This window comes from Pteropus medius, unplaced genomic scaffold (genome assembly GCF_902729225.1).
Source record: "Pteropus medius unplaced genomic scaffold, Ma_sr-lr_union100, whole genome shotgun sequence".
Classification (NCBI taxonomy): domain Eukaryota; kingdom Metazoa; phylum Chordata; class Mammalia; order Chiroptera; family Pteropodidae; genus Pteropus; species Pteropus medius.
In genome coordinates this window covers 1,830,310-1,855,567 of record NW_024350922.1, presented here as the reverse complement: position 1 = coordinate 1,855,567, position 25,258 = coordinate 1,830,310, and the positions used below count along the sequence as shown (strand labels likewise).

Genomic DNA, 25,258 nt, shown 5'->3' with positions numbered 1-25,258 from the left:
TCAAAAATTTACCCCCCCAAAAGGAGGGGGGGGATACAACTTCTCGTTCTCTTTTGTAAACAAGAGCCAACCCAGCTTTGCACACAAAACAAATGGACCTGAGCCTCTCGTGGAGTGTGAGCGAGACAGCTGTTCTTACGACCTTGACGGGAAGAGGTCCAGTTCTCAAAGCCTCTCCTGACCCTTGAATATCGCAAGGATGCTCTTCCCATAGAAGCATCCGTAGGAATGATTTAAGGGGAGTTAAGTGTTTACACTTTATAAAAAAAGCTAAAAGAAGGTCCTGGTGCAAAGTCACAGCTTTTCCTTTTAAAAATGTACACGCGATTCAATGAGGCATGCAAAGGTTTTTGGACATTTTTTCCTCTGGGTCTTGATTTTCTTTTTCCTCGACAGAGAAGCAACTGCTTTTCTGTGTCTATCCGACCGCGTCTGGCAAAGAACTGACAGGGAGCTCCAGGTGGGCAGGGAGCAGCGCTGTGGCTCCTTGAGTGCTCGGCGCTGGCAGGTGTGGTACCTGATCGGTGGGGATCTTCGTTTCCACGGACACCGCCTCCCGAAGTCTGGCGACAGTCCCAGACAGAGGCACCGCCACGCCAATCCGCATGCAGTGAGAGCACTTCCCTTGGTACACTACGGTGACATAGAGAGGCCTGTACAGATCAAAGTCAGAGCTGCTCATTAGTTGCTTAGACTACAATACAGAAGCAAAACAAACCTGACTGGACATCGACACAACAAAACTGAAGCCCGCCCACACCTTGACTCGGAAGCCGACCAGAAAGACCTCGTGTGCACCTGAGCAGAACTGAGTAGAACTATCAGACAATAATCAAGAGACCCCCAGCATAGGTAGTCCTCATCAGGCAAAGACGGAACACATCGATACTTGGTTCCGTGCTTTGTAGTTTCTTAAAAATAGTGTAACTCCTGGAAATTTTGAGAAATGGTTCAAAAAAGGCAGTTAACTAAAGTACCATGTAAGGTCTCTGATGAACCTAGAAGGCACTCGGCAGCCTTCTCCTCCCCACACTGTTGGCGGAGGACCACCGAACAGCCACCTCCGTCCCGCGCACCTGCCCGCCCTGCAGCTCGTCAACCTGTAAGTGCCGGCGTTCATCACCAGGCCCACTGCCTGTCCAGCAGGTAGGGATAGGTGCCAGGGAGCCTACAGAGGACAAGGAGCACACGGGAATTAGGTCGGTCCTCACCTGGTGTGGGGCAGAGGAATTGGCAGGGAGATGCAGAGGAAAGGGTCAAAGGTGTCGCTCTGCTTCTGGCAACGAGGGCACGTCAGGGAAGACCTTCGGGGACAGAAACGTAGGACACCCACGTCAAGACCCCCTACGGCCACGCGAGAGACGGCCCGCGGGAGGCTGGCTGGCTCGTACCTGTACTGCGCCTGGAACAGTTCTTGAACGAAAGTGCTGCAGACAGGAAAGGACGGTCCCTCGGGCATCAGGCCGGTCTCCGACGGCGGCTTAACAAAAGAAAGCACGATTTCACAGACCGCAAGTGCCCATTACTGACGGGAGCTGACCTGCAAAGTCGCACGTGCCCTTGACTTCCCAGCCGAGCTACGCGTCAGGCCCAGATGTTTCAGTGAAACGTGACTGCTGGCAGGACCGGGTCACGGGACCACCGGCCGCAGACCCGCCCACATCATGCTCCCCTCCCCCGCCCTGTCGAGGCCGATCTTCCCCAGGCGCTAAGAGCCCCGCCTCCACTGTGACGCCCCTCCCACGCCTTCCGGAAACCAACCCCGATCGCCGGTTCCTCCCAGGCCTGAATTCCCTGGCACCCATCACCCCCTCGTTACGCTCCTGCTCCTGCTCCCGGAGCTTCCGTTCCTGGCGTTACGGAGTCCCGCCCCCACGGGCGGAGAGCACCACGTGGCCTCAGGGCACAGATACATCAAGCCCGGCCCCGAGGTCACCTCCATCTGCCGGGAGGGAGTCAGCCGCAGACACAGTCATACGACAGGAGAGAGTGTTCAGGGACCAAAAGACCTCGAATCGAAATATTTAACAACTTTCCAAAACTAGACATTTAAAATTTGAGATACAGAGCAGAATTACCAAAAATTTTAAAAGCCGCGAGAGGAAGGCCAGCCTTTGGTCGGAATTATTGCCACTGCGCAAATCACAGTACCCGTCACATTCAGGCCCTGTGCACAAAAATGAGAATGGACCGCCGGGCCTCGGGAGAACATTCCAGGGGCTGAGTTCCCAGACTCAGGCCCAGTCACGGGGACAGAGGCCCCACGCACCCCTTTCGGATCGCGTGCTCACTCTGCAGGCACGGGGATCGTCGGAACCGAAGCAAGTTTCTGCTTAAACAGTGTGGTGGGATGGGACACTGAACGTGGTCTACGGCTCAGCACGCGTGCACACGTGCCCCTCGCGCTGGATGCACCGGGCCCCCTGGAGCCGGCGCCTCATGTCTCCCGGCAGGAAACAGGGCGGAACCCCGGCACCCATGAACCCTGCACTCGCCCGGAGCCGAGCCAGCATCACCGTATTAACTGGGTGCAAGGCACGCGTGGCCGGGGCCCTGGGCGCCCTCACCTTCACCGGAGGCGGGCCGCCCTGCTTCACGGCGTGATGGAGGTCTTCGTGGACTCGGTCCAGGAGCCACAGCAGGAATTCCTGGGCGTCGTGCTGCGCGTTCCCCCGGTACTGCAGCGCGTTCTTCGACACGATGCTCTGTGCAGGTGAACAGATCGGCAGCAGCCGGGTGAGTCCCGGCTCTGAGGACAAACCGCTCACAGTCCCCAGAGCGAGGGAAGGTCTCGAGGGTGCTGGTATTCCCGGAAGGCCCATGGCGCCCAGGCAGGGCTCACTGCATGCCCGCCCCAAGGGCACACCTGGCCCGCATCCCCACCCAGAGGAGTCCCCTAAAGGAGACCACCAAAGTGGCTGAGACGCCTCGGAAGACAGTCATTCACCAGGCTTTTTACTAGCAAAAGACTGGTGAAAAATGAGAACTGTTACAAATGTCGCATCATCAGTACACCCAAAGTGAGTATACACCTGACACTAATACCCCAATAAAAAAAAAAAAGTTGGATGTGGCTCCATAGCGTAGTGGTTAGCACGTCTGCTTTACACGCAGAAGGTCCTGGGTTCGCGCCCCGGTGGAGCCGCGGTCCGTGTTCTACGGCCACGCCACCCCGAACAAGCCCGATGTCTGATCTCGGAAGCTAAGCAGGGTCGGGCCTGGTTAGTACTTGGATGGGAGACCGCCTAGGAATACCAAGTGCTGTAGGTGTAAATAATAATAATAAAAAATTTTTAAAAAAAGGAAAAGAAAAAAATGGGAATTGGTTAAGCAAACGGTAAGGCGACGCAGCTGCAGGAAGGCTGCCACCCACGCCCAGGAAGCCGCATTACACGCAGAAGCAGGAAAGATGCTCGGACCACCTGGACGGGGACGCAGAGAGCAAGGGCCCCGCGTGCTGACGGAAGCAGCTGCCGGAAAGGAGACACGTGAAGAGAGACGATCGTCAGGAAGGGGCGAGGAGGGAGTCAGGGCAGAGGAGCCGCCTCTGGGGCTGGGGGACAGAGAGAAGGTGAGGGTGGTTATGGGTGCAGGGAGCTCACAGATGGGCGGCAGGGGTCCCGGGTTCTGTGCGTGTTTCGTGGAGGAAGTCTTAGGTACACAGCGAGGGCGGGGATGAGCTCGTGTGCAGGTAGCGCACATACTACCAGAAGCACAGCAGGCTTCACTTACTCCCAGTGGGGGAGTGGGGGAGTTCTCAGCACACACACCCTAAGAAACGAATTAGCCAAAATAAATACTTCGTTATGCGTCAAAGCAAATATTTCATGGACAGTGTCCATCAAATGACAGGGAGGAGACAATACGAGGTTCTTCATCAGATGGCCTCGCATCGGACCTGTGCTCCCTGTCCCCACTGCTGCAACCCCTCCGGCAGCTGTCCACCACCGCTGCATGCCCAGCGCCGCGCTGAAGCTGCTCGACAGGATTTTTGCTGGGCACGACTAAACAGGCCACAGAAACTTCCAGAAGCCTCTGTAACTGGGGCAGAAACTGCTCCGGGTCAGCCTCGCCCCAAAGCATGGCATCGCAGTAAGGGGGAGTTCACAGGAAGCTCACTGAACGCACGCGGCCCACACGCTCCTCTTTGCGACGCTTCCCAGTGGCGACATCTCCCGCTGCAGGTGCGCAGGGTCTACTGATTTCACTTCTGCCCAGACAAGACAAACCACAGCAAGATGTACTAACGGCCCTCAGGACGTGCTGCAGGACGGAAGGCAGCGTCATGTCTGGTACAGAGCTCCGTGACCATTAGGGACACAAGGACCTAACACAGGGCACAAGTGTCCCAGGGCTCACGAGCCAAACTCAGGATCTGAATGGACTTGGCCAGCAAGGGCCCTCTGCCTGCTGGAAGCCGGAAAGGGCGCGGGCCTCCTCGAAAATGAAGGGCGGAGAGATGGTTGCTGCGTTTCCAGAAACCATACGAAGGGCAGGAGTGTGGTCAAGAGCACCGGAGCCGGGTACAGGGAAGAGCTGTACGAAGGAACGCGCGCCATGCGGTTCCGCCAGGTGAGCGACGAGCGCGGACTTCTCAACAGACCACGACGCTGCGCAGGCCGAGAGCGGCGGCAAGAGACGGCCTCCCGGTCTGGACGCGGCGGCCGCAAGCCTCCCCCGCAAACGCGACTGAAACGGGGCGCTGGACCCCCAGTGCCTGAGTCCCAGTCCTCCCTCCGTCACCTTTCATTCTGTATTTCTGAGTCTCTGCTAGCTTTTCTGCAAAAACGGTGATTATATTTTTCTTAAAAGATTGCTGTGGGGCTTCGATGAGCTCACAGAAGCATTTTATAAACACTAAAACTAGATGGCAGCTGTTACGTAAGTTTCAAAAGTCAAGAAAAAGGAATTACCCTACGATACTATATAATCCTGGAACACACCAAAGAGAGAGAGAGAGAAAGATCTAAAGTATTGGCTCCCGACCCCAGGCTACACATTAGAATCATCTGGGGAATTTTTAAAAAATAAAAACCGTGTCCTGGCAGCAGAGCACGGATGCCACTGGTGTGATTAGTCTGCAGTGGGACCTGGTCGGCCCCGGCCTTTTTTGAGTGTGATTTTTTTTTTAACAATTCTATTGCTAGTGAGAAGCCGAGAATGAGAGAGAACGTGGCCAAGTGGAAAATCTCTGAAGGCTTACTCCCCAAAGCACCAAAACTCCTGGGGGGCTCCCTTGTTGTAACTGTTGCATCACTCACGACACTGATTCGCAGCACCAGGAACTATCTGACGAGCGTGACCAACACACAGCCACCAGGAATGTCTCGATGTTGTTTCCCCAGGACCGACGCATGCAGTGCCCGACACGAAGAGTGGCAACAGCAGTGGCCGTTGACATCTGAGCGCCTGTAACGCATCGAGCGTCGTACTGTTTGTGGGTGTAATTTCCTATAAAATCGATCCCTAGAAAGTTCCCTATGTTGTGTCATCATTATCCACAGATGGAAAAACTGAGGCTCAGAGAAGTGAAGTAACCTGTCCCAAGTTACCATATTCTTCAGCCATCCTACTGAGACAGCTTGAGAACCCTCGTGTCCATAACCCTTCATCAGTAAGTGATGTTCTTCCCTCTTCATTCCGAGCGTCAACTCTCGAGGCAGAGTAAAACGTGAAGGAGACCGAGCCACAGCTGCACCAAGCTTGAGCCTTCCGGGAGTTTATTTGCTCTTAAACAAATCTGTGTTTGTTTTGTTGTCAAGTGCAGCTTTCTCCTATGGCCCAGAAGCAAAAAATGCAGTTTATCTAGCTGAGTTATTACCTGCGGAGTATGGAGGGATTCGGACTATACGTCAGGGGAGCAAGCTGCAGCACGTGAGGGGCACTGTCCTGCCTGGCTGTCCCGGGATGTGACAGAGCAAACGGGACACAAAGATCTGGCTTGGAGGCCATCTGTCTCTCATCAGCGACGACAAGGAGAGCGTTCACCTCCTGGTTCTCGAGCGGCTCTGCGAGAGCGAGGTGGGAAGCGTGAGGCCCCGGCCTCCCAACTGATCACGAGCAGCCAGGCCCAGCCGGCTCCAAGTTTAAAGTCAGCTCGGGCCACCACGACGGGTTTATGCAGCCAATCGAATAACCCAAGTAACCTAAAAGTGTCTTTTTGGGGGGCTCCTTATCATTTCCCAAAGCATTCTAATATTCTTCCCAACACAGTAAAATAAAGCTTTTTAAAAGCGTTTTTTTAAGGAAGGAATTTTGGCTAACAATCAGTACAATGCAAAAGCAGACGCCCAGCCCTAATGTAACTAAAAGGTCATCATATGTTAAGTGTAATAATCTTTAACAGTTAAAAGTCAAAACAGAAAAACGAGGAAGGCCACCTAAATGCCCAAGAAATTATTATACATTCCTACCGTGGAATGTCACAATGTTTGTTTTAGAAAACATGGAGAACAAAATGCATAACACAAGGGAAAGAAGATACAAAACTACCTATGAGCGTGATTTCGAACTTCTCAAATGGGCAGTTTATCTTCCTTCTTTATGTGTTTCTGTATTCTCCACATTGTCTAAAAGGACCGTTGGCGACGACGGCTGGGAGGTACCCAGAACGACCTCAGGCAGAGAAGCCAGACCTCAGCACGGAAGGCGGGGCATGCGCCCAGCGAGGCAGGCTGCCCTGCGCCGCGGACTCCGCCGTTCTCAGCCAGACACACGTGGGGAGCCTTGGGACCACGGCGTTCTGCCTCCCTTGGTCCTAAATAAACCTGAAGCCCAAGTTGAGCTGACCTTATCGCTGGAGGAAAAATGTGACAGCAGCTAGCATCAGAGAAAAAGGAGGGACGGAAGGAGAGTTTACGCCTACACACACTCGCCAGGGGCCTTTTCAGGCCACTCCGACCTGCCAGGAGGGCGGTGAAAGCTTAGCCCCGGGAAGGAGAACGCACACCGGGCAGGAGGCCAGAGTGGAGGGGGGCGTCCCACAGGGCCAACCAACGTTCCGGGTCACAGGACTCTTCCTCGGGTGGAGGCGAGGTGACCTACGTGTCCTCAGAGGTGGACCCGGGTGGGGGAGACACGAGGTGCTATCGCTTAAGGGAAATTCGTCAGCCTGTACACGGATGAGGTGTGCATTTTAACGTACATGTGCCACGCTGCATCACAAGCTCTTTAAAAGCTGGCTGACTTCAAAAAGGGAAAACACTAAAGCTTCCTAACTTAGCCGGCCTCTCGGGCCCTAACTCACTGGCAGTTTATTTAGTCTTATTCAGAGCCGATTCCATTTATTTGGTTACTTAACCAGAAGAAATCAGAAACTGCAAAATACAGGAACGAGGGAGTAAGAGGTACAGGCTCCCGGGTGAAGCGAAACCGGGTAGGGCAGGGGGAAAGCTAAGGACGGGCCATGAAGGAAGATGGCAGAGAGCGAGAGGGGGCATCACGAAAAGCAGAGACAAGAATCCGACAACGCAGCGACCCAGAGCCAGTCATCGAGTCCTGTAAGGCCCGCCAGCCCCAGAGAAACCCCCACACGGCGGACAAAGAGCAGCTCGGAACCACGAGGAAAGAGTGAACTGCTTCTGCGACCGTGAGTGCGTAAAACGAGCTATCAAGCCACCTACCCCCCAAAAAGTGGAAATTTTAAAGTCTCGATATTCAAAACAACAACGTACTCCCCCAAATGCCAGGTGAATGGGTCATCGTTGTTACTCAAAAGACCACACAATGACAACAACAGCCCCGTGGCACAGAACACAGCAGGCCGAGAAGTCCCCTGAGCCACCTAGCACTAGAACACTGGAGGTTTAAACACCGACCACCCTGCAAAAAGTCTCCAGTGCAAGGGCCAAAGCCAAGGGCACGCACGCACCCAAGGGAGCTACACCCAAGGGAGATACAGACGGTTGAGCCACGAGGCCAGAACAGACAGGATCCGGAGGCGCGGCACACGTCACTTCCGCAGGATCCCCCCGGTCTCCCTACTGGGGCCCCTCCCTTCCCTGCGTCCCCGGCTTGCTCCTGTAGGCTGCGTGGTGGGTCAGTGGGGGCCTGGCTCGTTGGGTTTTTCCTGCTGAAACATTCCCATCGCTCAGGTGTGAAGGGACCAAAGGTTTTGAAACACCATGATCCGTGAGGCTGACGTCACGTGGCAATGGAAAGTGGAAAAGGAAACTGAGCGTGGTGGCCAAGATCCCAGCTGCACCAGGACCCTGGCTCAACTCAAAGTGCCGACAGGTGTTCTACAGGAACGGGGCAGACGCAGACCCCGGCTGCCCACACCCTCCTCCCAGCCCGGTCCGAGGCTGCCCAGAGAGAATGGCTGTCAGCAGGGAGGCATGGGCAACGCCCCAGCAGCACCTGATGTCACTGCACAGCCACCTGCTGCCCCGCCCACCGGGGGACGGGGCCGCCCGCTCTCCTTCCTTCGCTCTCCTTCCTTCCCGTCACCATCAAACTAACTCTGACGTCGTTAACAAGCGGCTGTTTCCCACGAGCTGCCTTCAGGCAAGCCTGTCTTTTCTTTAGCCACCCATGTCGACGATGACTCTAGAACGAGGGAGATTTACCAAGTCGTCACTGCGCCGCAAGAAGGGACTCGCATTAGCGTAAGGGCGAAGAACGCTCCGAGCTAACGCATCCTGACGACTCCCGGAAGCGCGCCTGGCCAGGAACGCGGTCCTGACTGCCAGTCTCCCCGGCCACAGAGCTGTGGACCCCCAGCGAAGGCCGGGGGGCCTGCCCGCAGTCTGAAGGCAGCCCTTCCTTGCCCCGCCACTGCTCAAAGCGAAGCGACACGGAAGTCGGCCCCCTGCTCATTCGCTCGCCCAGACACGCACGCGGAGGGCGGGACCGGTCACTGCGGGGACGAAGAGAATCGCAGGATGCAAGGTGTACAGAAACGCCTGTTTCTTCATCTGCAAAACAGAATGTGATAGGAGTGTCTACCCGACAATGTTACAGCGGGTAAATAAGATAACCTACTGGGCAGGGCGTGTGATAAGCACGCGTGTCAGCTGCACGGAAATGCAAGACCGAAAACGTGTAGAGTGCCCCCGCTCACCTTTAAAATAAGAGGGAACTGCAAATACACACAACACACACCCCCATACACACATACACGCACTCACACTTATTTGCTTATGTTAAAAACAATGAAAGAATGAACCACAAAATTTAGGGAGAAAAGGAACAAGGTGTAGGGATCGGAGTCAGAAACTAAACTTCTTTGAAGAGAGCTTGTTTTGTAGATTTGACTCTAGGCCTTATGTTTTATTTTTAAAGCAATTATACGACAAAATTAAATTTTAAAAAGCAATTCCACAAAATCAAAAGGAAAAAGAAACAAATGAATTTAACTATACATCCAGTTGGTGACAAAGCCACGCTGAGAACTATTCCAAGGGACTTTAAAACACGGTAATTTAACTATACGGTCCTAGTAGGACATCTTATGGACAAACAAAAATTAATCTTAAATCTTTTCGAATACTCACACTGCTGGTGGAAGTCTTGGGATTGTTAATGTAGCATTGGGATTGCTATGTATTATTACAGTCTGCGACTCTCGACGCATTGTGGGCTAACGCAAATGAGGACTTTCGCTGGTGACACGAACAGGATTTTTGGCACGGGAGAATGGAAAAAGGTTAAATGAAAACCCTCAAGTCTTGAACGGGACTTATCAACATGAATTCACGATGTGCTGTATCTTTAGAGGAAGTTGCTCATTTCCTAGCTCTGACCACTGAGACCACATAGACACCACATGCACCCCTAGTGCCTCAGAGTGTGGCCTCTCAGTACCATCTGCCACCGAGAGGGACCGGGGCTCCTTAAAGAAATGACCGATTCCAGATCTGGGGCAGGGGACATGTGAGATGAGCCTGGAACATCTCAACTCCCTTGCATTCTGGTCTGACATCACGGACTACTAGTGTGTCAAACGGACTTGAAAGTGAACTTGTCCCACTGGCCAAAATTGGGACAATTTGAGCATCGATAAGGTTAATAACTTTAATTGACTAAAAAACATAAATGAAGGAGTGTTGAAATGACAACATCACCGTTTTTGACCTTTTGTGAACTAGAAATAATCGTTATCGCTAACATTACAGGAGACGCAGCCATACCTTACGGCTTCCTGAGGCTCGTTTGCAACACTACCCAGAAGCTACTTTTACCGGCGAAAGAAGGGGTTTAAAAAAAACCCTCAACTCTGAACCTCATTAAACCTCTAGGTCAAACCGCCAGTTTACAGGAAACTCGGGGACAGAGGAGCAGTGACTGAAAGTGCAGGCAGCCGACAGGCAAAACCGGACTGTGGGACACGCCACAGCAGGCGCTTTGCAAAGCGTGACCGAGACAGGTGCCCATCCACGGCCTTTCTGTCAGCAGTCCATGACGACACGAGTACAGAAACTGAGAGGGAGCGAGTGAACGGTGATTTTACACCTACTGAATCTACCACTTTTTTAATGGGGCTGGTTTTACGTATGCCTTTTTATTTCATTTTTCCGGAAAAGCTGAAATGCCAAGCTAAGAAGTTCACACCACGTTTGTATATAAAAGTGCGGGCAATTTTGGAGGAGAGAGACAGTGTAGTGGCAGGTGAACTTTAAGGGCAGGCCCCGGCCACAGTCAAGCCGGTCGACCAGAAGAAACGGTCCAGCGGAGAGGCGCGCGGGGCCGTGGCGCGGGCTTCCATGCCAAATCCTGGCTTCTCCCTCGCGCTCTGCTCAGAAAAGCACGCAGGCTGCAGTTCCGGCCCTGCCACCTGCCAGCACCGCGTCCTGACGCCCGGGTCAGCGTGGCCCAACACCGCCTCCTTCACGGCGCTGAGGGCGAAACGCAAGCCTGCGGGTGAACACCCTCTGCGGACGGCCTGGCTCCACGCACACCGACGGTGCTTCAGGACTGCGATTATGGTTCCTCTCCCTTCCCCCGAGGAAGGACGGCTCTGCCTTGCTTATGGCTCGGGCGACCAGGAGTACAAGTCCACAAGGTCCCTGAGCTGGCGATGAGCTCGCATGGCTCCCTACAGCAGAAGCAACGAAGGCCTGTCTCGACCCGTCCCCTGAAACCTTCTAAAGCGCGGGCTATTTGTCTGCGGACACTGTTTGCTGCCATCTGAGCCCCACAGCTGGGAGGAAGCAGCAACAGATGTTTGGTGACCGGCCGGTTCCTCTAGGAACTGCCAGTCCAGGACACAGAACAATGACTTCCAAACAGAGAGATCACAACCAGGTGACACCACCCCAATGTGCCCCACTGCGCATGTTGTTTGTCACACATAAAGGGTCATTTGAGGAACAGCCAAAGAACGATTAATTAGCAGAGCAAACAAGAATATTTTTGAAGAAAGAAGCTGCAGAGGACAGAACCGCACTCGCTGTGTTCTGAAGGTTCCCTTCCACTACCCCCCACACAAACGGCTTCTGTGGAAGCCATGAGGCCATTGTTCCCCAGTCCTTACTATAGGAAACAGCTGTGGGGACCGCACAAACAGCGAACACTGCCCCATTTAGCGCCCCTCATTGTGACAAGTGTAGAGCTGGGGACAAGAAAAACCCATCGAACCACACATCAATAACAAAACCAGGTGGCAGTCGAACTAAAAGCTTTAAGCCACACACGGAAGGTGCGGGACATCTGGTCAGGCTGCACACCTGTGACCACATCCCTGTACCCTGAGGTGCTTCTGCGTGCAGGGCAGGTGGGCTCCTTCCTACACGTCACCAGAAACGACTCACTCTGCATGGGGCTGATGCGTGGCGGCCGCTCCACAAACGGAGCCCCAAGCGCCGACCTGGGGTTCCCGGTCTCACCCGCGAGGAGCCGTCTAAGCCCCACTCACCCGTGGCCTCCAGGACGCCTCCTGTCCCTGCTCCTGCTCCAGGTCGGGAGAGGCCCCACCGCACAACACCCTGGAGAGATCTCGGCCTCCTTCAGGCCAAGCCACCAGGAGGCGCCGCTTGGCACATACTGGGACGGCCGCTCTCACAAACGCTGGCAGGGATGTGGCGAAATCGCAGCCCTCAGGCACTGCTGGTGGGAGGGTGCACGGTGCAGCCACTGTGGACGATGGGCTGGACACACCTACCACGTGATCCAAGAACTGACAGGGAGATGCGGACAGATCCCATACACCTGTGCTCCCAGCATCCTTAGCCACAATGGCCAAAGGGCAGAAACGACCCACCAAGCCCTTCCAGACACAGGCAGCCCCTCGTCAGGCCCCCGTCATGTGCTCCCCCCAGGGTCTGCCCAGCGCGTCTGGGCCTGGCCCACCCCAGCACCCTCCTGTTGTCCCTCCGGGACCCTGAATTCCCTGAGGGTGCGAACCATCTCACTCACCTTCACATCCCCGGTGCTGTGCGACGCAGGCCCAGCACAGGGATCAGTGAAAGTGCTCAATAAACCTGTGCACTCAGGAAATCCACATCGCGCCTACAAAACGCCAGCCTGACTCCGATTCTTCATGGGCATCAAGTGACCTTTCCTTTCTGCCGCCCTACGCTGTATCCGGGCCAAGAGCGGGTGCTCCCAGCACGAGATGGAGCAGGTGTCATGGCTGCCTCCTAGGCTCCCGCCCGCTCGCAGACCGCCCCTTCCTCAGGTCCGCCCCTCTTCCAGCCTCTCAGTTTCCCCCAAGGGCCTAGCCTTGGCCTTCTGACCCTTACACGGTCAATGCTCCTGGCTTCAACCGTCACCCGAATGCAGCTGGGTTCAAGTGCACAGCTCGTCCTGTGTCATGTCCTATTCCCACGGTCTATAAGACCCTCGTGGACGTCCACGGCCCCAGCCCCACACATGCAAGTTGACCGCGTGCCCTCCTCTGCCTGCGTGCCCCCGGCCCACTCCCCCGCCGGCTGCTCCCCTCCTAGCAGATGTGCCCCGTTTCCTCCATCATGGGTCTGAACCCCGGCCTCCTCTGCCGCCCCAGCTCCCGGATTCTCCTTCAGAACGTCACGATGCCACCCCTCCTCTCGCCTCGCACCTGGACCACCCTCTCCCTGCGTCTACTTCCTCCTCCGCCTGGTCCGTTTCTGCTCACCATCAGACCCATTGTTCCAAAATATCTTTTTCATCCAATCAATGTCTGCACAGCTCTCGAGCCTCAATTGAATCACTACTGATTGCGGCCTCAAGGCCAAATGGTTGTGACCGGCTTTCAAGGCCACTCACAATTTGCCTCTAATGTCTTCAGCCATTGACATTTATCTCTCTCCAAACCAGGATCTCGAGCAGGGCACTTCTGCTCCCCAGGGACACTTGGCGATGTCTGGAGACATTTTAGGTTGTCAGGAGAAGGGTCGGGGGAGGAGAATACTACCAGCGTCCAGTGGGTAGACGTCGGGAACACTGCTAAACACCCCACAATGGCAGGACAGCCCCTCACAGCACGAAATTATCCAGCCGACGATGCCAGCTATGCCAACAGTGCCGAGGCTGGGACAAGGGCTCCGAATCAGGCCCCCACGGCAGACGGCCCAGGGCTTCCGTGATCACGTGCCATCACTACGTCACCCAGGATGACCTCTCCCTTCTCCTTCACTACCTGAGCCTCGTTCATCGTCCGGTGGCCCATGGCTTTAAACACCACCTGAAGGCTGATGACCCCCAAATGTTCATCTCCACCAGTCTCAAGCTTCCGAACCCCGGATTCTATCATCCAGCTGCCTACTAGACACATCTGAAGATGCTCTCCCGACATCCCAAAAACTCCACAAGTAAGCCCAGTCACCACTCGGCTGCTCCAGACAGACACCTGGGAGTGACTCTAGACGCTCCCTGCTGCCTCAGCGCCTCCCGCTCTGGGCCACCCCCACGGGAAGCGATCCATGAGCCACCCTTGTGGCTGATCTCCAGACATATCCCGGGCTGGTCCACTTGTCCGTCTCCATCCGCCACTCACCTAATCCATCGCAGGAGCCTCCGACCTGACCCCCTGCTTCCGCTCAGCACTCTGACGGCTCCACGTTTTCACGAGGTCATGCCAGACTCTGCTTGAGACCTGCAGCCCCCACCCCACTGCTCATAGAGTAAAACCTAAGCCCCTTGCCCTGCACGACCCGGCCTCTGCCCAGCTGCCCGGCCCTCCCAGCCTCGTCTGTCATCCTCTCCTTGCTCTCTAAGCTGCCGGCTCGCCAGTGGACGGGGAGAGGGGTGGGGGGTGGCAAGGTACTAGACGGAGCGTATAACCTACACGCAGAGAACGAGCCCGTCCACGTGACAGACGCCTACAGCTGAGCGGCCGGAAGGGGCTGCTTTAAGGAAGACTCCAGGTGCCCACGTCTGAGGGGCGATGGCGCATGTGAAGCCAGCTGACCTTATTTTCACTACAGTTCGGCACCATGACCTTAGAGGGGAAAACGTGACACGTTTCAGCATGTCCTCCCTGCCTGTTTACGTTTTGTGCTGAGACCTGCCGCTTCTGCGAGTGTATGAACCAAGCGACCGCAGACACAGGATGCAGCGTGAGCTTCAGCGGTGCAGCTGACAAAGCATGGGAGCCGGGGCCGGTTCTGCTCCCCCCGCCTCCAGCCAGCAGGTGAACCTCGGTCCCCGCACCTAAGTTCCCGCGTCGAAGCAGCGTGACGATTCTATCACCACCAACCTCCTTCAGAGGCCCGGAGCTTCGCTAAGACAAGAGTGACAGCGTTCGACAGAAGGGGGACGGACCAGGGAGGCGTCCCTTCTATTTTATACTGTCACGAAGCCGAATGTGACCTACACAATTTCATTTTCTTCTACTTTTCAAACAAATTCAAGGGACATCGTAAACTTGGAGCCCTTCTTGGGAACCACTGAGACATGCCAAAGTACCAAACGGCGCCGTGTGAACCAGGACGACTTCCGCACAGACCTCGGGTGAGCCCATGAGCAGGCAGGTGTGGCGCCAGGCCCGCGTGAGCCCAACTGTGGGCCTGTCCCCCACCACTGGATTGTGCGCGCTTATTCCCTCCGTAACCCGCGAAGCCTCCCCGTGAACCACCACCCGGAGCCAAAGTTCAAGGAAACACCACAGAGTTTCGCTGCCAGTTTGGCGGGGAGGGCCCAGTCCTATCAGGAGGTCACAATGTCCCAGCTGCTCTGTGGGAGCACGGTTTGGAAACTGTTGCCATAAAGCTTATCTTCGTTGCTTGACAGATGACCATCCGTTTTTCTCTTCCTGCAAAAGAGCAGAGTCCCAGAAGCCCTAGAGCGTCTTTAAGGACCTGGAGCACCCACGCCAGCCTCCCAGCAAAGTTGTGACAACCAAAGTACGTCTCCAGACATCACCAGATGTCCCCAGGAGTGAGGGGGTGGGAGCGGGCGACAATATCTGCACAGACAGAGAATAGGGCATAGGGGGCGTGAGAGAGGCCTCCTCCAGCACACCCACGTGGGCCCAGCCGACCTGCTTCCTGCTGGGAAGCGAAACCCTGCCCCCATGACCACCTAGCTCACCCACACCAAACGCCCGTTTATAAGGCCGGCGCCTAAAGCTCCAGTCAACGGGGCTGGGAAGCAAGGAGGAATTCTAATGGGAAAACTTGCAGAGCAAATCATCAGTAACTTAAGGGAGGTCAGGTACACACTGGGTGCTTTTCGAGACCTCAAGGCCAACGATCTCAAGATGGCCACTCGGTTTTAGCTCCTCTGCCAACTCTAATCAACCAGCCGTGGCCCTGGAGCCCCGAACTGAGCAGGGAGGCTGACTGCGAGCTCGAGGGGCGGCCCGCCTCCAGGCCCGCCTCCTCATCACCGGGGGTGGGCTGCAGACAGGCTGGGGGGCGTGGTGACGGCTCCTCGCATCCACCTGCCTAGTGTCCAACTTCCTTTAAGCTCAAATTCATACCCACCAGATTTGGCTGTAATAAAATATTCTGGAAAAAAAAGCAATCTTCCACAGTGCCACCAGGCTTGACGAATTAGGGGGAAAAAGCAATCTGATCCTATCGCTCTCCTGCTTCAAAACCGGCTCTGGATTCTTCACTTGCAGAGGACAAAGTCCCACGCAGCTCTGCCTCCAAAGGCCTTCACCATCCGTTTACCACACACTTCCACCAAACCTCCTGCATCCCCATTGCTCCCCCAGGTGTACCCGCGAACTGGTCGGAAATGCAGCATCTCAGGCCCCGCCCAGCTCTACCAGACCTGGATCTGCTTCGTGTCGAGCCGGGTGAATGACGTGCTCGTGAAGGTGTGAGAATGTCCTGGGGAACTGAGCAGGTCCCACTAGACTCGGTTTTTCACAGACAGGCGGTGTCTTCCCCAAAAGCGCCCGGCACGCGGCAGCCGAGCCGCCCTGGTGGGCTGCCTGCCAAGAGGCAAGCCCCCCACCCCACCAGACTCGTCTCCTCCACGAGGGCAGGAAAACCGAGAAGTCTACCTTCCAGCCTCGCCAGCAGCCAGGGCGCGACTGACATGGGCTCTCTGCAGAAGCCTGCTGGGGGCTTCCGGAAGATTCTGTTTCCCTAAGGACTTCCTGCCTCGACTGAGTGGAACGCCAGGACGTGATGGACATTAAGGACAAAAGCCAACGACAGCTCAGGACAGCAAGTGGAAACCGAGCCACAGCCCCACCTGAGAACCTGTGCGCAGGCCGCTGCGTGAGCTACGCGGGGCGCCACTGCCCACCCGCGTCGGCAGGGCTGCCTCCCCCAAGTGCCACCACACCCCTAGCTGGCTGAGTGTACCCTCGGTGAACAGAGGTGAGGGGTCAGGAGGTCACGCTGGTTAAAAACAGGGCCTCTAAGAACCGGCTCACCCCAGCCAAAGCGCCTGAGCCAGCGCCTGCCTTGCCAGCATTACTGACCCATCTCTCCACGGCTTCTCACGGTGAAAACAACGAACGCGATCTCTTAAAAAGCAGCAGAGAAGTTCACAGGCCAAAATGCTGTAGAAATAGCTTTTCACATTTGGAAAAGAGTAGAGAACGAAACTTAAAACCCTGGGCTCTGACCTTGAAAAGTTTGTAATGGCTGTGGCAACGATAAGCAAAAAGCAGGAACGCGCGGCCTGCGGCGGCCGGCTGGCTGTCCCCTACCCCTTCCCCCTCTGAGGTCTCTGGCCCAGACCTCAATCTCCTCCAGCCCCAACCCCAGTCAAGGACTTCCAGTCAGTTCTCCAAGACCAAGAGGCAACCATTTTTCATTTTTTTTGAGAAAAACAGGGTAGCACAGCACAGATAAGCATAACTAAGTAAAGGGCGCTGAAAGCACAGGTGAGCCCTGGGCAAGAGAGGGGCCCTCCCGACCCTCCACCTGGACCCTCCCCCGACGCCCCGGGCCCTCCACTTCCACCACATACTTTTAACGTATTTTTGAAACTTCGCAGCACCGATGGAAAGCCAGTACCATGTGCCATAAATAGAAGACAAATGTAAAAACAAACCCAATGAAAACACGACCTTATTAAATTCTAGCTACTGTTGCCTACAGCATCCAAACTCCAGGCCTGTTCTCTGCTGTTTAAAGAAAGGAAAGGTGGCGGAGTGGGCAGGAGGTGTCAGTCAGGCCACCACCAAGCTGAGGCTTTCTCTCTGGCACCGGCAGGACAGAAGAATGAAAAAGGAACTGGCTTTCTCACTGTGTGATTTCATCCTATTTAATTCTATTTATATCCATTGCCACCTAAAAGAGACCCTCACAGAATCTGAGCATCTTCACCTTTTGCTTAGAATAATAGCCCAGTTCCTCAGTGCAGCCTAAACGGTCTACACTGCCTGACCTCGGCCCTCAGCGCTCACAACAGCGACCCAAGGGCCACACCTAGCCCACTCGCTGTCTTGCATGGCCTGTGGGCTGAGTGGTTTGTAGAAATGAGTATCTGTAATCACTCTGACGACAGGGAACACTGATTTTGAACTCTGACTGAGCTACTTTATCCCCTCCAAAAAGACTCTCATTCTTCTCATCAGACCTGTATTGCAAGATATTGTACTCAATTATCACTACTTTCCTACTTTACTCAATAAGAAATCTGTGGAACTTGTTTTCTCTTGTTCTGTGAGTACCTACATAATAGCCTCGACTTTGCGCCTCTGGCGGCAAAGCCTAAAATACTGCGGGGCCCTTACAGAGTCTGGCCGCCCCAGGGGTTTACTTCGAAACGTGGTGCAAGGTGGGATTCTCATACCTGGAGAGTGCATCCCCCCACCTCCTTGGGCTGGCTCCCTGGTTCCCCAAGTCTCGGTTCCAGTGTCACCTCCTCCAAGAGGCCACCCTCGCTGCCCGCTCCCCACCTGAAGGAGTTTACCAGCACATCAAGGCCACGGCCAGGTTTTACTTCCTTGAAACCACTGACATTACCTGTTAACTTATTAAATCCTTTAATAACAGGAATACTCAGAGCAGCCAGTGCATGCGGTACTGAAGCTTTTCGGCGCTGGGCTGGACCCTCTCCCAATCTCCATCTACAAATCCAAAAGGGTCCGAAATGCATTCAACCTAACATCAACTCACGACCACTCATACTTATGAGGTGGACACCAGAGAGGAAGCTGTGGCACAGGACGGTCACAGCACCAGGGAGTGGCAGGACCGGGATCCGAACCCGGGCTGGGTGGGACAGTCCCCGACTAAGAACGCAGGTGCCACGGAGGCGACGGTCCTGATCACCGCCGTGTCCCATCACGGCGCCTGGCACGTGGGAAAGTCTTCGTAAACACACGATGAATGGGCGAGTGAATCAATCGATCAATGAATCGATCTCCCTCGCGATGGGTGCCGGCGCCCCAGGGCGGGGCCCGCCCGCACCTCTTTGATGACCCGCACGGAGGGGGGAAAGGGCGCCGGCGGACTCGGGGTACGGGGACCCCGGGGTGGGGGGCGCCGCGGGCCCACCTTGAAGTCGCGGCTGTGCTGCGGGGTGTACTCCAGAGTCCAGAGCGCGCGCACCAGGTGCGCCAGCTGCTCGGTGACCTCGCCCGCGCCGCGGCCGGCGCGCGGCTCGGGCTCGGGCTCGGGGTCGGGGTCGCGGTCGGGGTCCGGCCGGCCGGCGCGGTACTGGCCCAGCGCCAGGTACTCGGCGAAGAGCTCGGTGTTGCTGAGGCACTGCAGCGTGGCGTTCATGAAGCACGTGTTGCCGTGGTTCCGGAGCCCCGCCACGCCGGGCACCGGCTCGGCGGCGCAGGCGGGCGGCGCGGGCGCGGGCGCGGCGGGCGGCGGGCAGGGCGGCGGCGCGGGCGCGGGCGCGGGCGCGGCGGGCGGCCCGGGCGGGAAGCAGCCGCGGAGGCCGCCGCGATCGGGGCCGGCGCCCTCGGAGCTGAGGTGCGAGAGCGTGGACAGCGTCTTGAGGACGCGGCTCATGAAGCTGCCCACGGAGCGCGCCGACGACGGCGACGAGGGCGCGGCCGGCCCGGACGCTCCGGACGCCCCGGGGGCCCCCGCGCCGCCGCCGCCGCCGCCCGCGCGGCCGCTCCGGAACAGCCGCTTGCTGAAGGAGCGCTTCTCCTTCCCGCCTGCCGCGGCCGCCGGCCCGGGCCCGGGCGCCGTTACCTTGGACATGGCGGCGGCCGCCCACGCTCATCCCCGCGCCCGCCCGCCTGGCCCGCGACCCCGCCACGGCCGCCGCCGCATCGCTCCGGGCCGGGGGCTCGACGCCCCGCACACCTCAGACCGCCGCCCAGCGAGCCAGCCAGCGAGCCGCGGCCGGCGGGGCGGGCGGGCGCGCGCGCGGTCCGCCCAGCTGGGCCGCTCACGTGACCCGCCCCGGCGCCGCCCGCCCCGCGCTGAAGCCGCCGCGGCCGCCATGTTGACTGTGGGAACGCGGCCGCCTCCCAGACACCGCGACGCGGCCTCGCGCTCTGGGCGCGGCCCTGAGGCGTGAAGCCCGGCAGGGGCCATGTCTAGTGTGGGCGCGGTCCCCGCGTGGAGGGAAGCGCCCGGCTCGCGCCGCGGGGCGTACCCCCGGGCTGGGTCCCCGTCTGCGCCGATCTGACGGCGGGGGCCTGGGAACCGGCGGGTGCCCGGGAACCGGCGGGGGCCTGGGAACCGGCGGAAATCAAGGTGCCGCCCCCGATCCGACCCTGGAAGAGGCGCTGGGCGTGGCGCCGACCTGCCCCGGGCGAGCCGGCCCCGCCCTGCTCCCGAGGGACCCGCGTGCCCACCCGAACGCCATCGCGGAGCCTGGCGCGTCGCGGGCGGCACCGTGGGGTCGCGGCGAAACGGTGCCATCGGAATGATCTTCCTTTGCAGCCCGGCCTCTAAAATCCCGGTGAGGTCAGCCATCGCTCATTCATTCAACAAATAGTTTACGGCTACGTGCCGCGCACTGTGCGGGGCGCCAGGAATGCGACAGAGCGCGAGGCCAGCGGCGTTTCTACCCGCCCTCCTGCGCTTGCACTCCGCGGGGATGCCGGTAACAGCCGCCGTGTCCCACGCATCGTGCTAAGCATGCAATATCTCCGTTCATCTCCCATCCAGTGCTTTTCCGATTGGTGCGACTCAAACCCAAGTTTGTTTCAGAGACCCAACGAAAAGTCACAGACCCACAAATATCCCAGGGATCGAGATAGGTGTCTCATCAGTAAGTGAGGCATCCTGGTGTTTCAATCACATTAACCTCTTAATACTTCAAGTGACTTGGCTCTCAGTGTTGGGGGGAAGATAAGGAATGGTGGGGACTCGGCAGGCGGCAGGTCTGCGCGTTCTTCTAACGGAGGCGGCTGCCACTCAGCTCCAGCCAATTGTTCCCATGTGCAAACGGGGGCTCGGATCAAATGATTTTTTAAGAGAAGGTGGAAATCTTACTTTTAAATGTTCCTTCAATTAAAAAAAAAAAAGAGTACGTCTATGAGCTGCCTTCAGTCTAAAACCCACGGTTTGTGGCGTCCACGCTGTAGATTCCACTCATCGCTCAGCCTCAGCCTGAGTCCTGGTTACTGCAGAAGGGAGAAATCAGGGAAGGGAGAGCCCCGCCCCTTTTGAAAACAGAAATCCCACCTGGCACCACATTTCAAAGTAAAAGGCTTTTGCCTCTGGCCTCCCATCCCGCTGTAAGCAGAACCCTTACGGTGACACCCCCAGAGTGCTCCGCACTAGCTCCAGATAACCTCCATTCCCACCTCAGAGTCAAACCATAGACTCCTGCTACGTGCTGAGCGCACCTGGAAGAGAGCACCCTGCTCATTCACACTAAAGCGTGAATGCAGTGGCCCGCGACCTTTGCAGACACGTTTGAGCGTTCTTCAAATATGAAAATCATGGGGGAAGGAGGGTCCTAAAAAGGAATAGCTTCCGTTGGAATGTCAAGCAGTTCAACAATATTTTATCGCACTCTCCAGCCATTTGGTTTTGTTTATTTGCTTGCTTGCTTGCTTGCTTGTTTTTTGGAGATGGGAAGGGTCTTGGGGCTGTCTGTGGTCTCCCTGGATGTCAAGCCCACTTGGAGGTTAGCCTCCAAGGTTAGCTTCCCTGCGCTGCTGCTACTTTTTTTTTTTTTAAGCACTGTTCCATTGTAGACTCGGGTGCTCACAGTACCCATCACGTGTGATCAAAATCTGTCAGCTCTTAAGGCAGAGATAGGTCTGTTTGGCTGACCATGGATGCCCAGTACCATGGTTCCAATGAGCGTTGGTTGAATGAATAAACTGCTTTAGAAGGAAATCGAGCATAGCAAAAACTTTTCCTTTCTGGTGTCTTATGCCGGGAGCCTAGCCCCAATTTCAGCCTCAGCTCTAAACCCTGCAAGCCATTGCAATTTTGCCTGAGAATTCTCGCCAAGGCCAGAGAACTCTCTAGAGAGGCAACCCTCAACCAGTGGGAGATCCCAGCTGGTGCATGAACATCCCAGCCCCCCATCCTTTGATGGACAACTCTGAGGTGCACCCAACAGGCTTTTTCAGAGACTCCCCAGCCGGTTTGAGCCCCAGTTGCCTTTTCTAGATTTTTCTACTTCCCTGTGCCACTCCTACTTCCGGGCTCACCTCTCAAAGACTCTACCTGCACCCGGGGCTTTGTCTCAGGCTCTGATCTAAGGAGAATTAGGGCTGGGGACTCAAACGCCGGACAGATCTGGAATTGGTCAATATCGGGTTTTCCCCTAGCCTCTGCGAGCAACGCCCAGTGTCCTCCACCCGGCTTTGTCCACGTGACAGTCCTGCCGGCTGCTCTTCAGAACCTCCTTCCTTTACTGCCGTACCTGCCTGGCAGGCAGTCGGTGCTAACAAATGTTCTTTTTTAAGTTTATTAAACTGGGAGTCAAAGACCAGTGGAAGTTTACCACCCTGCTTCTCATCTTCCTGTGGGATCCACGGCCTGACTATGACCCCATTGCCTGGGCCCTCCTCTCCAGCCCACACAAGCCTCTTGAGACCCCACTGCTGTCCTTTGCTTCAAAGAAGTTGCAACTGAGCCCACCTTCACCTGTTGAGTCCCTTGATTTACCACGACCAGATAGGGCCAAGCCAGGGCTCACCGAGTTGCCGGTCCCGTGGCCCAGTATGGCCTGCTGGCCACGCCCACCTTTTCCCACCAGCATGTAGCCAGAACCCAAAACGTAATTGGTACAGTAACTCAGCAGCAATCTGCAGGGTGGGTCCCTCCGTCACCGGAGTGCAGTAGAGTAGGGTTCTCTCTGACCTTTCTCACGTAGGGGTGACAGTCCCCACTTATGAACCAGCATTACAGAATGTCTTGTTCTCCCCTCCACGCCCCCAGGCAACTTAGACAAAAGAGGCCTTGCTCAGGCTGTTCCCTCTGTCCCCAACACCTTTCCTTGAGCCTCTTCACTAGCAGATCTCTCCTCGTGCTTAAGGTCTCACCTTGAAGAATGGTGGCAGCGAGTATCCAGCCGGCTGCTCTAGTTCTTACTGGTGTCTGCCTCCCTGGGTTTCCGCCCAAGCCTGTTTCTCCGGCTATTTATTCTGTAAGCTAACCTGTCAGGCTTCCTATAAATTCCTCTGTTGCTGAAACTCATCGGTGTTCTTTTCTGTTGTCTGCAATCGAGAAAATGACCAGTAATGCCTTTTTATTAGCAATTTGTATTTTTTACTGCTGTGATTTACCTGCACACATCGTTTGCCTGTTTTTCTTTCGGCATTTTCCTTTTGTAAATGTTGGCGAATAAAAGTTCCTTGTATATAAATTATATTATTCCTTGGTCTATACCACTCCATTTGGTTATTTACTTTTTACCATAGAGTGTTTTCATATCAAATAGAGAATTTAAATTATTTTATGTAGTCTGATCCGTTTTTTCATAAAGGTTTCTGATTGTTTTCACGCGATTAGGCAAACAGCCTTTCCCCACTCCAAAATAAGGGTACTCATCCATGTTTTCATTCAGTGCTGTTATGATTTCCTTTCTTTCTTTTTCTTTCTTTCTTTCTTTCTTTCTTTTCTTCTTTCTTTCTTTCTTTCTTTCTTTCTTTCTTTCTTTCTTTCTTTCTTTCTTTCTTTCTTTTTTTTCTTTCTTTTTTCTTTCTTTCTTTCTTTCTTTCTTTCTTTCTTTCTTTCTTTCTTTCTTTCTTTCTTTCTTTCTTTCTTCCTTTCTTTCTTATATTTAATATTGGCTCTATCTGGAACTTATTTTTGTATAAGAAACGAAGTTAGGTTCTTTTCCTCACCCTATATGGCTAGCCAGTTGTCTAAGCACCTTTATTTAAAAAAAAAATAATAATAATCTAACCTTTTCCCACTGCTTTAAAATATCGCTTTTTATCACATATTGAATTCCACATACATTTAGGGTTTTGAAAAATTCTCTTCTATCTCACTGATGTGCCTCTATAATCCCCGGTAATACAGGTTTAGAAACGTGTTGAAACATTCGGTAGGGCAATACCTTCTAGTCTTTTATTCTTTTTGGTTATTCTCTCAGAAGAATTTAATCCTTTGGGAGGATTAACTTATATAGGTTAATTTAAGGGAAGTTGTCATCTTCATAATATTGATCTTATCTGAAAATAAAGTATGTCTTTTTAAAATCATACAAGAGTTTTTCGTGTTCCTCAGAGTACTATAGCATCTTTCCACCGGTCCATATAATATTAATAGATCGATTCCTATTTGTTGCTACTGCAAATAGGATATTTTTATGCCATTGTTTGTCCCGAGGACAAAATTATTTTGTAACCAGCCACCTGATGGGCTTTAGTTCTTTCTCATAATTTCAGTTGATTCTCTTGGGATTTTTTCAGGAATTCATATCAATGCATGAGATAATAACCTGGCCTCTTTATAATATTTAAGCCTCATCTTTTTTTCCCTCTCATCTAATTGCTCTTCCAGAATTCTGTTAAGTAATAGCAATGAGTGTGGGGAAGCCTGCCTGGTTGCTGATATTCACAGCAGTGTGTCCAAGCTTTTGCCATTAAGCAGGATGCTCGCTTTTGGTTGGAGATATATATTATTTATTGCATTAAAGTGGCATCCATTTATTCCTACTTCAGAAAGGGTTATTATCAGAAATGGATCTTGAATTTTATCAAATGCCTTCTGGGCATCAACAGAGATGAGCATTTGCTTTTTTTTCCTCCCCCGCTTTGACCTGTACGCCCATCATCGGTTCTTAAACTAGCGAAAAACAGGAACGGAACTGCTTTTAGCTAACTGACACAGAAAGCGAGCTTATTGGAGGCACGGATATCGAACAGCTCACAGAACTGTCAGAAAAGCTTCAGAATCAGACTCGGAAAACCAGAGAAGACAGTACACAAGCTTTCTCTGCCAAGCCCCGCCCAGATTGCAAAATAAGGGTGGTGGTGTTTTCACCCATTCAGTTGCCGCGTGATCGGTCGCTTACAGTTGGGTAACCAAACTAGTATCTAGACAGATCTTAGTTACGTTGTTCATCCTCCTCTATTCATTTTCCCATTTGCCGTCAACTTACAGCAACGCCGATTCTCTACCTGCTGCCGTTTTATGAAGTTTTCTTTTGAAATACACGTGCCCCGTCCACGTGGGCCATGCTTTGTGACTCGCTGCCAGAGAACAAAGCGTGGAAAGGGACAAATAGCAACTACCGTGGAGAGACCTGGCAGACACCACCGTCACCAAAGGATAAGTCATGTTGATATCAAGTAACCAACTCCTTGAGTTAGTCAGGGTTCTTGGAGGAAACAGAGGTGTGCGTATGTGTGTGTGCATGTGGGGGAGAGATAGAGAGAGAGAGACAGAGAGAGAGACAGACAGAGAGAGACAGAGAGAGAGAGACACAGAGAGAGAGAGAGAGAAAGAGAGAGAGAGGGAGAGATTTATAAAGAATTGTCTCATGATGATTTGGAAGCTGATAAGTCCCAAGGTCTGCAGCTGGCAAGCTGGAGGAGACC

General features: G+C 54.6%; 1 protein-coding gene and 1 pseudogene across 3 annotated transcripts in view; one reads left to right on the top strand and one right to left on the bottom strand.

Moving 5' to 3' along the window:
* USP31 (ubiquitin specific peptidase 31) overlaps window positions 1-20,231 on the bottom strand; it is a 47,678-nt gene extending 27,447 nt beyond the window's left edge. For 2 of the 3 annotated variants that reach the window (XR_005648065.1, XM_039840228.1), the window contains exons 1-5: window positions 18,831-19,638; window positions 2,568-2,705; window positions 1,392-1,480; window positions 1,212-1,304; window positions 518-653 (exon numbers count right to left, since the gene is read on the bottom strand). Coding sequence is in view for 2 of the 3 variants with exons in the window: in XM_039840228.1 (XP_039696162.1) it covers window positions 518-653; window positions 1,212-1,304; window positions 1,392-1,480; window positions 2,568-2,705; window positions 18,831-19,493 (1,119 nt within the window). In the remaining variant the exon portion in view is untranslated. Of the gene's footprint in view, window positions 1-517; window positions 654-1,211; window positions 1,305-1,391; window positions 1,481-2,078; window positions 2,168-2,567; window positions 2,706-18,830; window positions 19,639-20,095 lie in introns of those variants that run through there. The other variant, XM_039840229.1, reaches the window with a different exon arrangement.
* Window positions 3,155-3,270, top strand: LOC120584587 (uncharacterized; annotated as a pseudogene).
* Window positions 20,232-25,258: the final 5,027 nt, after the last annotated feature.